Source organism: Salmo salar, chromosome ssa09 (genome assembly GCF_905237065.1).
Source record: "Salmo salar chromosome ssa09, Ssal_v3.1, whole genome shotgun sequence".
In the NCBI taxonomy this organism is placed as follows: domain Eukaryota; kingdom Metazoa; phylum Chordata; class Actinopteri; order Salmoniformes; family Salmonidae; genus Salmo; species Salmo salar.
In genome coordinates, this window is record NC_059450.1 from 115,478,273 (window position 1) to 115,495,346 (window position 17,074).

Genomic DNA, 17,074 nt, shown 5'->3' on the forward strand with positions numbered 1-17,074 from the left:
TATGATGTTGACATGATCAGTCCAATCAAAGCCACTGTAGCTAGAACTAGATTTGATGTCATTCTATCTGTGACCAATGACCTTGAGCCTTCTTGGATGGGCACCTCTAATATAAATATATGGCAGAACCCAAAGGGGCAACATTTTTCGAGCTCTAACGTTAGAATTGGGGATGACGTTCTGTCCCATGAGTGACAGAAAACTGAGCCAATCATGACAGAAAACTGAGCCAATCATGACAGAAAACTGAGCCAATCAGGCGCAACGCTCTGTATTTTCTGCTGGCTAGCCCCACCACCACAGAAAGCACTGATCTAGGCTGAAACACCTGCATTATGGAGCTGCCTCACTCAAGAAAGCATAAAAGAGACCATGTTTGTATGCGGCTTTATTAACTCAATGACTTTATTTTCTTTCTTTTTTTACACTGTTTGCAAACTGATATGTGACACGTGTTAATACCAAAATGACCTGCCCTGAATGACGGGTTGCCACTGCCTGACACATACAAAACGCAATTTCCCTATATCAGTGAAATATATATATATTTTTTGAATTAATAAGATGAATAGATTTAAAAATATGAATGCCCTACCCTCCCTTGCCGCTCTCACATTTGTCACACCCACACATACATGTGCAAACAATTTACTAAAAGTCATATGTTTTTCTCACGGCATAAAATGCTGAATTTTGATCGTCATAGAAAAGGCTTGACTATTTTTAAGACTAAGCTACATTGCTTCATTTCTTGCTACCAAAAGGAATAAACTACTACAAAACATTGTAACAACCAACACCATACTGTGTGACATCCAACCATGCGTGTGTGTGTTTGATGGCTAATAACTCCATGTTGGAATAAGATGATTAAATAGTCCCAAATTCAACCCAATACCTTGATCTTTCTATTACTGTTGATATACTGGTGCTGAGAAATATACATCAGCTCCCTACTTGTTGGTTTCGATCACGTGTCCAACTCTTTCCATAGAGGCCCGGTGGTCAGTGGGTTTTTGCTCCTCCCTTGTATTTGATCGATGAATTAAGGTCACTGATTAGTAAGGAAATCCCATCACCTGGTTGTCTAGGTCTTAATTGAAAGGAAAAAAAACCAAAAACATCATACATTAGGCTCTCCATGAAATGAGTTTGACACCCCTGGTTTAGATACAAAAGACAGTTGTGGAACGATATCAATGGTTGGTTATGGAACTGTGTTGTCTTCTTCTCCCATGGTCCTTAGTCTAACCCTGTAGTGCCTTATCTATCTGTCTGAAGGCTGTAGTTGGATGGTAATCAAACATTTTAGGAGTAAGAGCTCACTCCGCTACATCAAAATCAACAAGACAAAATTGTTCACAGAATGTAATTTTATTTCATTCATTTATTGCCCCAATTGACATACAATTGTGAAAGATCTCATAGTAATCTGTTGTGCTGTCAAATCGTCTTGGATCCTATTTCCTCCTGATTTCATAGAATTCAAACAGATATGCTGCAGCAGTGTTGGATCTATAGTCTAGCTCTTCTTGACATCTGTCATGGAATACAGTTGTTCATCCGTTTGGTATGATCCAAAGGAGGAATAAATTAACCATACAACTACAGAGAGCTTTGTAAGGCAGCGCAATGACATGTATTGAAACGAAAACATGCAAACAGCAAAACGATTTACCTATAGCTATACTACTTTACGCATCACACTGGTCTAAATCATGTCTAACTGTGAGCATCTGCACTTTAAACTGCAAAACGTTACATTTTATGAGGTACAGTACGTGTGGCAATAATCCCACACCCCATGTTGTTGTTATCCTCTCTCTCTCTCACACACACACACACACACACACACACACACACACACACACACACACACATCTATTCATGTCACCTATGTTCCCTCACAGGAACACATCCATATCGGAGCCTTCGCTGGTCTGCGATGGTTGAAGGGGTGTTTCGTCAACTTGATTTACAGCTGTAGTATGGAGTTTCACACCACTTAAACATATCAATTAGCTTTTAAATGAAATCACATGATCAGCCTTATTCACAAGCTTCTAGTCTTCAAGAAAAGTAACCAGATCTACTCAGGCACTGTAAAGTGTTAAGTTAGAAAATATTATATCTAATTGTCATGTATTTTAAAGAATAGCTTTAGAATATGTAATTCTTCCCTTACTGGAAAATGCTAACTATTTGATATTTTCTAAAGATACAGTAGACTTGTTGATAGACAGTGTGCATGAGGAACAGAGAAGAGATGATTGGCTAAGGGCAGGCCCAGGTCAAACCCCCTCCCACCATATTTCTTTATTTAGCCATTGGCTGATTCCTCAGCTGAAAAGAGTCCCCAGTTGGAATTGGTCACCATGGATACGTGAGGCTAAAGAATACATTTACATGAAAACGACTAGTTGGACTCTTCAGATCCTCCGATGTCCCGGGAATGCGACAAGTCAATGATGTGTCAGTGAAAAACAGTAACTTAGTTACTTTGTAGTCCAGTTTGCACTGATGTGTTTAGCGAGACATGGTGCAAGAGTGTGTGACCTATGTTTGGTCGTCTCCTACCGTTGGTTCCATAGATCTGGAGGGCGTTACAAACTTCTGATACGCAGAGATGACACAGTCTCTTCTGCAAAGGAAAAAGATAACGAGTTATGACAAATTATGAACATTTAATATTTCAAATGACCCCTATTCATTCACACACATCTAGGCCTCTGTGTCGCTTTTTGAACTCTGAATGATGAGTTGTGAGTGAGTGACTTACTTGCTGGTGACTCCTCCCCCTGGTGGCAGGCCAGGTATGTCCTCAGAGACCAGAAACTTCATCACATACAGCAGGTCAGGGTCCTTGTCCTGCGACCTTAGCAAATTTACAATCTCTACACACACAGACAGAGAGACAGGAAGTGAGTTATGTAATGATCAGTCACTGTCCTCAGAGGAGAGAATTAAGCTGCCATTGTCTCAGAGTTCTTGTTATTGTTATCAAGTTTCATTTTGATGTGATGTCATAATAATATGAAAGCCTATTGTGAGTGAGATCAAGCCAAGATGGTTTACAGCTGCATAGTAAGCTAAATCGCAAATCAAAAGCCCATTGAAAGACCTACCTTCCACTTTGGCCTCGAGGAGTGTCTCTAGCTCAGCCTCTTGTTGTAGGGCCTCTTGTGAAACCTGGGGTGCGCCAGGGAAGGTCACGATGATGATGCTCATGTTGTCCAAACTACCCTGTAGGAGGCGACAAAGAGGGAGTGCAGGAATGATGCCTTTGCTTGACAGAGGCACAACTCTATGAGCTCTTGTAACAGAAGCATCAGTCAATATTTTATATGAATAGGAAACATTGTTTGTTGGCGTATGATTCATTTCAATGATGTCCTTTGTTACCCCAAACACTGAGAAGCTAAATGAAATGCCATGAAAGAAAGCTAACATAAAGCTGCCATTATTGATATTGAAGTTTACTTGAGGAATAATATGATGATGAGGAATATTCTTTTGCTTGCTTAATGATAATGTAAACAGTGAAGAAAATAAGTGTCATTATGACATCACAATGGAGAGCAGGACTATGAAGTCTCAGAATGCACTGTGTCATGTAAAGATCTTCCCAGCTGGGAAGATTTTTACATGACACTACAGGTGGAAGGATATTGTGATCTCATAATTGTGTACTGGCAGAAAGCAGAAATGTGAATTTTGGAAACAGCTCACAATGGAACAATGGGATGTAGAATTAGGAATTAGTATACCAGAATGGACATGAATCTTCATATGAAGCTTCTCCTGTAAGCCCCTATGCATACTAAATGGCTAAAATATAATGATGGTCTGAAAATTCAGCCATGGTTTGCCAGTGCTGTGATAAGGTATTGTGTAAAACAATGAATGTGAATAATTTATCTGCACTGTATTTGTGTTAGCTAGCTAGCAAGCCAGTTAGGAGTGATTCCATGAATTAATATTCCAAAATTCCATCCAAACAAGGCAGTCAATCCATAGCCAGACACTGGTTCAAATCAGTTGATGAGTAAATGCAAGAAGTACTGATAATGTATCATATAATAGCACTCATAGATTTCCCCAAAAACTAAATCTGGGACATTTGTCTTTTTACATATATTTTGGAGGCTATTAATAAACCTGTATTTATAAAACTGTAAAACTGTATTCATTATTATATGACAATATTTTCGCTTAACTATAATTCTATGACACAATTTCTGATACATCACATGCCTTACTTTTATATTCCTGCATAAGTAAAAGCAGGAAATGCATCACCTTTGCCTCTACTGCCATTCATTCCAATTTGGTTCTGGATTTCTGACCAAGATGGCTGCCATTTTCACCCCATTCTGAAACTTTGAGGGATTATGACATAGGCCTTCTAGTAATTTAATAGGATCTCTACAGGGACTAATTGGTTATTGTAATCTCATGTCACATAGCTGAGAAGTTAGGTTCACTCTGTGCTACAACATATCCCATCTAGCTTAAGTACAGATTCAAATGAGGTAAGCCTGTTCTGTTGCCATTGGTAAAGTGACGCTCTTCTTGGCCAGGTTAATAGGCCTAGCTATGAGCTGGTGTGACCCTGAGACCCTGACAGTCTAACACACACACTCACCCATAATCCTTCACTGTGTTGCCCTCACCTCTGTCCTTCTCTCCCTCTCTCTATAGCTCCCTTTCATAATCCTGCTATTTAGAGGACAGGTACAGGTCGTGCCAGTGTTAAGACGTACCATTGTAAGTCCTAACCAGCATAAGCGGACCTGAATAAGATAGCTAATATACCAAGCATCATGTAAGCAGTTATGTAATTATGTAGGCCCTTCAACACACACCCTGTCCAGTGCTGAGTGCCATCATGTACTCCCCCTTGACAAAGGTGGTGACCCTTGTGGCCTAAATAATTCTGGCCCTATTTCTAAACTTTCTTGCCTAGCTAACACATTAGAATCCTTGATTCATTCTCAGCTATGCTCTTTCTTATCTTTGAAATGTATTCTAATATGTCCATCAGTTGGGTTTTAGACCAGGTCATAGCATTATCTCCACTGCATCTCTAGTTATAAATTATGTGGTTAACTGTGTGGATTAAAGGCAACATTGTGCTGCCCTCTTCATTGACCTGTCAAAGGCTTTTGATACTGTTGATCACTCACTGCTAACTCTGAGGTTTTCCTCAATTGGCCTAGACCAGGCTGCATGTAACTGTTTTAAAAATTACTTGACAGTTAGAACACCTCACACCTCCGTCTCCCCCTCTTCAGCTAGTAAAGCTTACTCCTCCACCTCCTGTCACATTTGTCTCTGCTCCCCCTCCACCTGCGGCCCTACCCACACCTCCCTCTCCACCTAAGGAACCGATAGTCCGAGCTCCAGCTGTTGAACCTATTGTTCCACCTCTAGATACCAAAGTGCTTCCTCAAGGGGCAGAACCCATACTTCCTCTGGTGCCTTTAGAACCTATAGTGCCATCTTTGGCCCCATCTCCACCAATAGAAAAACCAGTACCACTGATAGTGGTACCAGTACCACTGATGGTGTTAAATCAGGTTTTCTGGATATTACGAAAGGTGTCCCGATGGGGTAGATTCTGGGTCCTGTACTTTTTACTGTGTACGTTAACAATATCGACTTGTCTGTAACAAAAGTTTAACCTGCACTGTATGCCGATGATACTGTTGTGTATGCTATTGTCCCCACGGTTGACCAGGCTCTATCTGAACTATTGAACTGTTGACCAGGCTCTATCTCATTGTATTACAGAAAAACTTTATTGACCTAAAAATGTGTATTGATTGCAGGTAAAACGAAGTCCATATTGTTCTCTACACTCTTAGATAAAAAGGTGCTATCTGTGTATAAGGTTCTTCGTCTGTCCCCATAGGAGAACCTTTTGAAAAACCTTTTTTGGTTCCAGGCAAAACACTTTTGAGTTCCATGTAGAACCTTTCACACAGAGGGTTCTACATGAAACCCAAAAGAGTTCTACCTAGGGCTGTGGCGGTTACAAAATTTTGTCAAGCGGTGATTGCCAAGCAAATAACTGTCGGTGTCACGGTAATTGACCGTTAATGAACATAAACACATTTAGCATCTCCTGGCTTCCACAAGTCACTAATGCAGGCCTTTGGAACATCTACATTTTAAAAAGTCTAATAAATCCCAATAACACAGCCTACGCCTTCACAATAAATCCATTATTTATTTTAGACAGGTCTAAAGACACATGCTATGAAGAAAATGTAGTCTATTTCAGAATAACAGAATAGCATACTCTGAATTGTCCTTATGTTAGGTCCTGATCTGGCTATGCCAAACGGCTGTGGGCTACACTAGTTCATTCAGCAGACAAGATTTTCTTAGAATTCCGTGGCATTATTTTATATTATTTTATAGTATGAAGAATACAATTGAACAAAGCTGAATTAAATAGAAAGTGTATTTTCTCTAAACAATTTGAGGGAGTGCGCATATGCAGCTATTCTGCGGTTAACCTAATAAATAGGTACTCCTACACTACCGGTCAAAAGTTTTAAAACACCTACTCATTCAAGGGTTTTTCTTTATTTTTATTATTTTTTACATTGTAGAATAATAGTGAAGACATCAAGACTATGAAATAAAACATATGGAATCATGTAATAACCAAAAACGTGTTAAACAAATCAAAATATATTTTATATTTGAGATTCTTCAAATAGCCACCATTTGCCTTGATGATAGCTTTGCACACTCTAACTAAACAATGAACCATAATCCCAACTCATTATGTAAATAACCAACCAGGTTCAATGTTAGCTAACTAACATTAGGCTATAACTGGACAAGCAACTGTCTCTGAGATACAAATGATAAGGTCATACATGTAACATTAGCTAGCGAGCCAGCTAGCTAACGTTAGCTAGCTAACAGTACACTTTAACTTGAAATTAAATCACTTTCTGTCAAAATTAGAAATGTGTAATATCTGAAAATGTAGCTAGCTAGACTAGCTTACCCGTATACATCATGGATGGATGCGTCTCATATCACCATTGCCATGGTTTCCCTTCGTTTGAAGATGTAATCCGGAGACAGATGTTTTCTCCATCTCCTTAGCTATCACACTTAAATTCCACTAATTTCAAAACTCCTCCAGAGTCTGTCCTCCAGAAAGTTGAGAGCAACACTTATGCAGTTTTACTACGCAAAACATTTTTTTTTTAAAGCCGCGTTTGACAGGATTACCTACACATACTGACCAGCTCAAATAGACAGAAGAGTGCTATATGGCAGACCAATCCAAACTCATCTCTCGGCATGTCCAGCCCACTCATTATCTCAGCCAATCATGGTTATCGGGAAGGTTGCTAGGTTTTTCTGTGGCTAAAACAACTAGGCTCATAATTGAATAATTTTGTTCCTATTTACAGATGGCATACAAGTCTGTTATTAAGGCACATGAATGTTCACATGTTCCAGAAGGCATTTCTGCCAAAAACCGCATTTTGATTTAAAAAATGTTTATGTTCAAGGGCTCTCCTGTGAAGTAGTGACCTGCGACATATGCCTAGTTTCTTGTAAAGGATCACAAATGAATACAACCACTAGCATCCCAAAATATTTTTTACGCAATGTGGCTAACGCAACAGATCAGAACGTTTAGCTTAAAATGTTTATTAACTATTAGGCTATTTTTTCACATTATAAGCTCAACAATGCACACATGGCAGTAGGCTATAAGCACAAATGTTCCATTAGTGGGAAAACACCATTATCAAAAGTGACCGCAAATGCGATTATGCATGCAATGCTTTTATTATAATGGTGCAGATCTTCCCCAAACTTGAAACTCACACTCTGCTTATATCTGCCAGTTAGGCTCTTTACCCCTTGTAAAGCGTATTAATGTGCTTAATTTTAAGAAGCTATTTGGCCACTAGTTGTGATACAAACCTTATCAAGGCATATAGGCATATGGGCTAGGCTACATGAGGTGTGTGACTATGATTTGAAAAAGTAAAAAAAAAAGGAATTGTTTCTTGCCTTACCCTGGGTGAAAATATATAATTCAGAAGCAATAGGCTAATATTGTCACCCTTCAGACTATTCTTGATTTAATTTTCTTTACATATACTAAATAATATGTGTGACATTTTTTATTTAGAATAGACCATTATCATGCACCTGTCTCGAAACAGGGGCAGGGGAAAAAATACATGTCATCTATGCACTTAAATAGCAAATGGCGGATGCTTTCCCCTTGGTTCATTTTCATGCCAGCCATGATGTAAAGATAAGCAATGTGCTCAATATTAGGGAAGTTGAGAAGTAAACATAGTAGCCCTAGCCTATAGAAATCTGATGGAATCCTCCTCTTTTTAATAGAGGCAATCACTCTGTTTTCTCGTGCAACTGCATAGCCTATAGAAATGTTGCTCAACATGAGCTCATGGGCCCTCATGAAGTGTTTCATTAGATTTTCGATTTTCAATTTGCATTGATGTCAGAGTGATTAGAGGGACAATAGTGTGCCGAGTACCAGGCAGTTAGCAAGTTTGGTAGGCTACTAATGACCATCAGCAGCATCAGAGCTTGGAGAAGCCTAGTTACCGTGACTAAACGCTCACGTTGAATTTGACTGCCTTCATGACACGTGACCTCCGGTGTGGTGGTAATACGGTCACCACAGCAGCCTTAGTTCTTCCAGGAACCAAAAAAGGTTCTACCTGGAACCAAAAAGGGTTATCCTATGGGGACAGCCGAAGAACCCTTTTGCAATCCTTTTTTTCTAAGAGTATAGAGCACATACAATAAGTCTGATGATTTTAGAATATGTACTTCTAATGGTGTCCATCTTGGTCATGACCCTGCTTATAAATATCTGGGCATCTGGATAGATGAAAGGCTGTCATTTAAAAATAATATTGATGAGTTAGTAGGGATCAAATCCCTTAAACGGGATTTGACAACATCCGGTGAAATTGCAGAGCGCCAAATTCAAACTACAGAAATAAAAATAGTTAACATTCATATAAATACAAGTGTAATACATCAAAATAAAGCTTAACTTCTTGTTAATCCTTTCAAAAAGGCTTTACGGCGAAAGCTCACCATGCGATAATCTGAGGACAGCGCCCCGCATACAAAAACATGAAACCCATATTTGAACCAGGCAGTTGCGACACGAAAGTCAGAAATAGCGATGTAATATATGCCTTACCTTTGAAGATCTTTTTCTGTTGGCACTCCAAAAGGTCCCAGTTACATTACAAATGGTCCTTTTGTTCGATAAAGTCCTTCTTTATATCCATAAAAACTCAGTTTAGCTGGTGCACTTCAGTCAATAATCCACCGGTTTCCCTCCATCAAAATGCATACAAAATGAATCCCAAACGTTATTAATGAACTTTTCCAAACAAGTCAAACAACGTTTATAATCAAACCTTAGGTACCCTAATACGTAAATAAACGATAAAATTTAAGACGGAGAATCGTTATTGTCATTACCGGAGATAAACAAAAAGAACCCGCTCACGTCCATGCGCATTGAAAACACTACAGCCAAAATGGAAGCCACCTAGAAAAACTACAATGTCTTGCTCATTTAAAAAAATAAAAGCATGAAACCCTTTCTAAAGACTGTCGACATCTAGTGGAAGCCCTAGGAACTGCAATTTGGGAGGATTTCACCTTGTTATAAAAGTGACAGCCATTGAAATCAGTGGTAGGCTGAATCTTTTTTTTTTTTATGCTTTGTCCTCGTGGTTTCGCCTGCCATATCAGTTCTGTTATACTCACAGACATTATGTTAACAGTTTTAGAAACTTTAGAGTGTTTTCTATCCAAATCTACCAATTATATGCATATCCTAGCTTCTGGGCCTGAGTGACAGGCAGTTTACTTTGGGCACGCTTTTCATCTGGACGTCAAAATACTGCCCCTTAGCCCAAAGAGGTTAAATTAGATTTTTGGGTGCCTCCAGGGAAATTCATAAAGCTGATTTAGGACCTTATTACCGATGAATGTGTTTGTTTTTTATTACCGTGTTTCTCTTTCTTCATGCATTTTGCATTTATATTTTGATGCGTGTATTTTCTGTAATGTATGTAATTCAGGGCTCCTCTGTAAAATAGACCTTGGTCTCAGTATGACACCCTGATAAAAAAACTAAAAAACATTTAGCCTGTATTTAGAAAATGGCCATTGGCTATGGAGCAGACTCCTTGCAGTGCAGTGTAAGTCACCTGGCTGTACCGACCTGGCTGTGTCCTGCTGTTAGGACAGCCAAGACCTTGGGATGATATCATTGCCCGAAGATACAGCCAAAGTCCTCTAAACCCTCTCAGCCCCGGCACCTTCTGACTTTCCATACAATGTCCAGTTATCATTACAATTTACTCACTTTGGCAATTAGTGAGTGTGATTGTACCCCTTTTCAGGTTTATACTCTGGTCCTGCATATGTACCCGTATAGAGGAGGCAGAGGTTTAGGATCATTGTGATTCTGCATGTAGTGTGATCTGATCATTTACACACTGACCTTATAGAGGCAGAGGTCAATGACCTGGTTGCAGATCTCCCTCAGGTCATTGCACACCTGCAGGCGGCTGCGGACGAATGCACACAGATCTTCGTTGCCGATGGCGTCCCACACGCCGTCACAAGCCACTATGAGGAACTCGTCTTGCGGGGACCTCTCCAGCTCATACACCTCTGGCTCTGGGGAAACCAGCTGCTCAGTCTGGGACCTCCACCCCACCTCCTTAAAGTCAAAGTCTCCCAGGGACCTGGACATGGCCAGGGAGCCGTTGACCCTATGCTGGGTCACCGAGCCACCTGCGTTCTGTATTCGCTCCTTCTCCCTAGGGTTGACGGGCTTGTGGTCCTCCGTATAGAAGATGACTTGGCCGTCACGGCAGAGGAGCGTCCGCGAGTCGCCACAGTTGACAAAGTAGACGTACTGCGGCGAGAGCATGACGACGGCCGCCGTAGAGCCACTGCGCTCCCAGCATTCCTGGCGCGTCAGTGTGTGCATGTGGCTGTCAATGGCCAGGAAGCCCTCGATGATCCCCTCCTTCACGTCATCAGGGTCCTCCTCTGCCTTTACGCGCCCTGGAGGCAGGAGAGATCAATACGGGTTAACGACCTGGTCTATAGGTGACAAATACACATCATTTGGTTCTAATTCATATCAGGTCGCTCTGCATAAAATCGACACACAGAAGTTAACTACAGTGGGGCCAACTACAGGATAACTACACATAGTTACAATACAATTCTTTGACCCCCAGCCTTGCTAGCTTGGTTCCAAGGGACAAATGCCCACTGTCGGTGCCCTGCCAGAGCCCAAATCTCAGAGCTCAGGTCACGTTGTTGTAGTCCTCTGAGGTCACTGTCTGTCTGTCTTGCTTGTGGTATTAATTGATTAATTCAAGCATTGTAGGTTAGGATTAAAGTTTGTCTTGAGTTAAATAGCAGACACTGTAGGCACAAGTGTTAGATTTAGTATCTCATACTTCGGGCCAAGAACAAGGATCAAGAGGTTTTCAACAACAACAGCTGTCAGCCATGTTGTGCTACCATGTTAATGTTTAGGAATGATACATAAAACCAAGAGTGATATTGTCTTTGGTGTTCAAGTTACAACTTTAGATCAAGAACACCATACACAAAGCCTACTGCACACCTTGTCATTGCTCCAATGGAAGACACCCATGCCTAAGACAAAGAAGTTGTTCATTGATCTATCAAACAATATCTGTCTGTAGCTATGTCTGTGGAACATACACCGGAAACAGGTGTTGTAAAATGCTTCCCTACTTGCCCACATATTCCTTCCAAGTGAAAATAAACTAGACTGCCTACAATGATTATAAATCAGTTAGTGAAAATGCGCGGCCCAATTTGGTACCTGTAGCGAGGATGTGTTGCAGCAGGTTGCGGGAGCAGTACTGTGCCACCGTGTTGCCAGCGTGTCCATCAAACACTGCATAGTAGCCCCACTCCGCCAGCTCCCCTCCCATCTCCGGCATGCAGGCGTGGGCGTCCTCCATCTGCGCCCTCCAGCCCTGCATGCTGGCCGTTGCATAGTTCAACCCCCACTGAGACCCCCCCTCGGTTGCGTGTTTCTCCAGGATGGGCCGGTCCAAGTAGACACTTGGCCCGTTATCCTCATCACTCGAGTCCTCTTCGCTCCCCTCCTGGCCATCTCTCTGTCCTCCCTTAAAGAAGAAGGTGACCATCTTCTCTGTCTCCTTTGCTAGCTGGCGGAGGAAGGAGGGCACCTCCACGGTGCTGGCCCGCCTGGCCGTCCTCATGGCTCCTCAGAAGCGCCGCTCAAGTCTCTTTCCTGACCTGCCGCTGGTCTTCCTCTTCCCCTCTCTCCTCCTTCTTCCAGTCTGTCTCCCACGCAGCAGGTCTAGGGGAGTGGGTTTAGCTGGACACGCTGAGCAGGTGGAAAATGTGTCGACTCTGGTCTGTAGAGTAGTGTTTAGGTGGGCTTCAGAGGTTAGGTGGGCTTCACTAGATACTGGCAGAAATCACTGTGGCCGTCCTTGTCTTTGTAAACCTGGCTTGTTGGTGTGGTTTCTGGATTCCTAGCATTTGTCTCAGTGTCTTTATGTGCAGTGTATGTGGCTGTATGGTGCCAACTCTATCTCCTTCTCTGTCTTTCTCCCCTTCTTTCTCTCCTGTCCCTGGGCAGTGTTTGCATTGTGATGCTATTTGCCTATATCTATTTCTGTTGACTTATCCCTCAGCATGATCACTCCTCCCTTCTCTCTCTCTCTCTCTCTCTCTCTCTCTCTCTCTCTCTCTCTCTCTCTCAATGCTACTAGTTAATCTCCAACCTGAGAGGGATCTTAGATTAGCACTGTATGAGCGAATGTACAATATGGATTATGAGCCTGTCAGCGTTTCATAGCAGCACAGTGGACAGATAGAATGAGCTCTCCAACTCTCTGCAACTGGACCTCCGTAGTTTATTTTCAGAGCACTTTAGGACCTGTTAGCAATGATTCACTGAATATAGTCCACCTTTGACTTTGCGCGCCCACTCTCTTTCTCCTTTTTCTCTCGTTCTCTTTTTCTCTTTAACACAGTGCCACACACATTCTCACACACAACACACCCACACACATTAGTACGTATTAGCCGATCAGTGTCACATCTAACTGATATGGAGGACCCAGATTATTATACATGCGTGTCATGATTGAACCAGTTATACAGTTCAACCAGATTAACACGTGTGAGTCGGTTTACCTCATTACTGATATAACGGAAGCATAAGAGGGAAATCTTCACCCAACAACAAGTGGGATCCTCATCATCAGAGGTCCCCTAGCTACAGTATAGGCCTAGGTGATCCTTTTCCGTCTCAACTGTTTCTCTTAAGCAAATTACCTGGTGTGTATTTGCAGCCCTTGGCCTATTTTAGATTCAGTCATTCTGGGGTGGTCTAGTAGATTACTGGACTTAAAATGGTGTATACATGAGGTTGGGAGCTGATCCAGCTATGGGTTTAGGTTGGGGATGGGACCTGCTATATGGTGGTCAGATAAGGAAGTGAATGAGTAAGTAACCTACACATACACTCCCCTCTGTATTTATTTGGACAGTGAAGCTAAAAAGTGTACATTTGGATATGAGATCAAATGTTTCAGATGAGGTGACAGTACAGAATGTCACCTTTAATTTGAGGGTATTTTCATAAATATATGAAATTAGAAATTAAAGCACTTTATGTATGTCTACTCTTGCTCTGGCACTAGATGTTGCAGGTTGACTAACCACTGGTCCTGGCAACCCATCATTACGTGCACCTGGCAACCCTCATTACTGTCACACCCTGATCTGTTTCCCTTGTCCTTGTGATTGTGTCTCCCATCTTCCCCAGTGTATTTATACCTGTGTTCTCTGTCTGTCTGTTGCCAGTTCATCTTGTTTGTTCAAGTCAACCAGCTTTTTGTTTCTCAGCTCCTGCTTTTTCTAGTCTCTCTTTTCTTGCCCTCCCGGTTTTGACCCTTGCCTGTCCTGACTCTCTGCCTGTCCTTGAGCCTGCCTGCCGATCTGTAACTCTGCCCCCTTCTGGATTACCGACCTCTGCCTGCCTTGACCTGTCTACTACTTGCCTCTGTTGGAACATTAAAGCATTATTTATTCAACGTTGTCTGGGTCATACCTGATAATTACACACACCTGCGCACCATCATGAGGCACACCTGGACTTCATCACTATCCTGATTACTCCCCCTTTATCTAGCACTTCCTAGCATCACTCTTCAGGCATTATTAGTTCTGTGTTCATGCCCAGATGTTGCTCTTGTTTTGTATCGCACTGTTTTTATTATTAAACTCACCACCCCCTTCTTGACTCCCAGTGTCATCTTTACAGAATACTGCCTCAATATTGAAGCAGCAGACGAGAAAGACATCTTCCAGACGATCGACGAACTGAGACACCTACTCAGCCAACACCACGATCAGCTGGCGCAATTGGATGCGACTATGGATGAGGTCCTCCGTGTCCTCCACCGCCTCGACACTACATGAGAGGATTCACCTTCAAATAGCGGAGGGCCTTCTACCACGAGTTGTCCCAGCGAGCCAGTCCCCCATCCTACCCAGCAGTCCGCGATGCCCAACTGTCCCTCCCGGACAAGTATGACGGGACTCCTTCCAAATGCCGTGGCTTCCTACTCCAGTGCTCCCTTTATTTCGCCCCCACCACCGAGAGGTCCAAGGTTGCCACGGTTATTTCCCTGCTGACCGGGCAGGTGTTGGAGTGGATCACAGCTGTCTGGAAAAGAGGAGAGGAAGAGCTGGGTTCCAACGAGGGGTTCATGGCTCTGTTCAGGGCGGTCTTCAACCATTCAACACAGGGCAGTGCGGGAGGTGAGCAACTACTCCAACTTTGGCAGGGTGCCCAGACTGCTTTTTGAGTACAACCTCGCCTTCCAGACTGTGGCAGCCTCCAGTGGATGGAATGAGCCGGTGCGCCGCACCCTATTCCGGATAGGACTGCGCGAGGAGGTCCAGATGGAGTAGGCGTGCCTGGACAACAACCTTTCCCTGGACTCGCTCATCACGATGGCCATCTGCCTGGACAACCTTCTTCGGAGTGCTGATGCCCTCATCTCGCCGCACCCTCCTCCTTTGGCCGTCCTGAGGCAGAGCCTGAACCTTTGGAGATAAGGGTCACACCTGTCCATGGCAGAGCAACGTTGCCGGAGGCAGCTGGGACTGTGTCCCTATTGCGGCCAGGAGGGGCAACGTCTCCAGTCCTGTGAGTGCCTTCCAACCCACCACTCCGTCCTCCCATATCGTTGGTCCCGTATTTTGGGATGTAGATGTGGATATCTGCCAGGCTCTGGAGAGGGAACCCGCACCTGCTACCTACCCTGTTCAGTTCCTCTACAGCCCCACGGAGGTGAGGGATCGACTGTTGACGCACACATCCCTCGTCACTGGACACCCAGGTTTTACCCGCCCTATTTCATACATCTCCGCAAAGTACTGGTGGCCTACCTTGGCACATGACATCATTCGCTATGTCAATTCATGCTCTGTATTTTCCCAAACAATCTCTCCTGCACGCTCCAGTAGGGAAACTCCTTCCCGTGCCTCAGCGGCCTTGGTCGCATCTCTGTCCATAGATTTTGTGACAGATCTCCCTCCGTCTGATGGTTTCACCACTATTATGGTTGTAGTGGACAGATTCTCAAAATCCTGACGTTTTATCCCTCTCTCTGGTCTCCCTACCGCTCTCCAGGATGCTGAGGCACTGTTCCAGCAGGTCTTCCGGCACTATGGCCTTCCGGAGGACATCGTCTCCAACCGTGGCCCCCAATTCATGTCACAGGTATGAAAAGCTTTCATGGAGAAGCTGGGGATCACGGTCAGCTTCACTTCCGGATACCGGCCTCAGTCTAACGGGCAGGTGGAGAGGATGAGCTGGGGAGGTTTCTAAGGAGTCACTTCCATGGGCGGAGTACACCCAGAATTTATTTTGTCACTCTTCCACCGGGCTGACTCCCTTCCAATGTGTTCTAAGTTATCAATCAGCCCTGGCTCTGTGGACCCCGAGCCAGACCGACGCTCCTGTGGTGGATGATTGGTTCAGGTGTGCAGAAGAGGTTTGGAACTATGCCCACGTGAGGATCCAGTGTGCCATCCGCCGCCAGAAGGAGCAGGCGGATCGCCACTGGTCTTGGAAACCGAACATTACACACACCTGGTAACCCTCATTACGCACACTTGCATACCATCATGAGGCACACCTGGACTTCATCACTATCCTGATTACTCCCCCTTTATCTAGCACTCCCTAGCCTCACTCTTCATGCAGTATTAGTTCTGTGTTCATGTCCAGATGTTTCTCTTGTTTAGTATAGCGCTATGTTCTTTATTATTAAACTCACCACCTGCTTCCTGACTCCCAGCGGCATCTTTACAACGTATCTAGTCCCATCATTTGAATACATTTTGGTTTTTATAAAGTATTTGGACAAATTCACTTATGTATTAAAGTAGTCAAAGCTTTAGTATTTGGTCCCATATTCATAGCACACAATGACCACGTCAAGCTTGTGACTCTACAAACTCTTGTTGGATGCATTTGCAGTTTTTTTTGGTTTTCAAGATCAGTGTGTATGTGTTAGTATCGCACCAGCAGTGCTTTAGTAATCCTGCTCCACCTGATGATTGATCCCCCAGCTTTCACCAGGATACACAGGTAAGGTGAGTGGCGAAAGCTACAGTAGCCTCTTATTGTCATCCCAATGTGTCCATTGCAACTTCCCTTTATGAGCAGTTCTTGGAAATCAGTTGAATATTTAGCAATTGAACTGAGAAAATTGTGAGAATTGTTTTGGCCAAATGTGTGAGTAAATTTATCCATTAAACATGAGGAATCCAATGCATTCTGTTTTTAATATCCCATTACATGAGCATGCCATAATTGCAATAGTTGGCCAGATGTCATTTTACATTGCTGAATGTATTTCCGAAAACCTCTTTCCGAAAACCTCTCTTCAATATTTAATATAATTCCCCCTTATAT

The 17,074-nt window shown here is 43.0% G+C and overlaps 1 protein-coding gene across 2 annotated transcripts; it reads right to left on the reverse strand.

Moving 5' to 3' along the window:
* Positions 1-1,366: 1,366 nt before the first annotated feature.
* LOC106612376 (protein phosphatase, Mg2+/Mn2+ dependent, 1Na (putative)) lies at positions 1,367-12,940 on the reverse strand. 2 transcript variants are annotated; one of them, XM_045724376.1, is made up of 6 exons: positions 11,924-12,940; positions 10,553-11,124; positions 3,126-3,243; positions 2,780-2,894; positions 2,578-2,641; positions 1,367-1,981 (listed from the first exon to the last, which is right to left on the reverse strand). In XM_045724376.1, the coding sequence occupies exons 1-6, from the start codon at positions 12,327-12,329 to the stop codon at positions 1,976-1,978; spliced, it is 1,281 nt and encodes a 426-aa protein (XP_045580332.1). In that variant the 5' UTR covers positions 12,330-12,940; the 3' UTR covers positions 1,367-1,975. The 2 variants fall into 2 exon arrangements, with proteins under 2 accessions (XP_045580332.1, XP_014068931.1); XM_014213456.2 differs by having other exon boundaries at positions 1,367-2,641; positions 11,924-12,933.
* Positions 12,941-17,074: the final 4,134 nt, after the last annotated feature.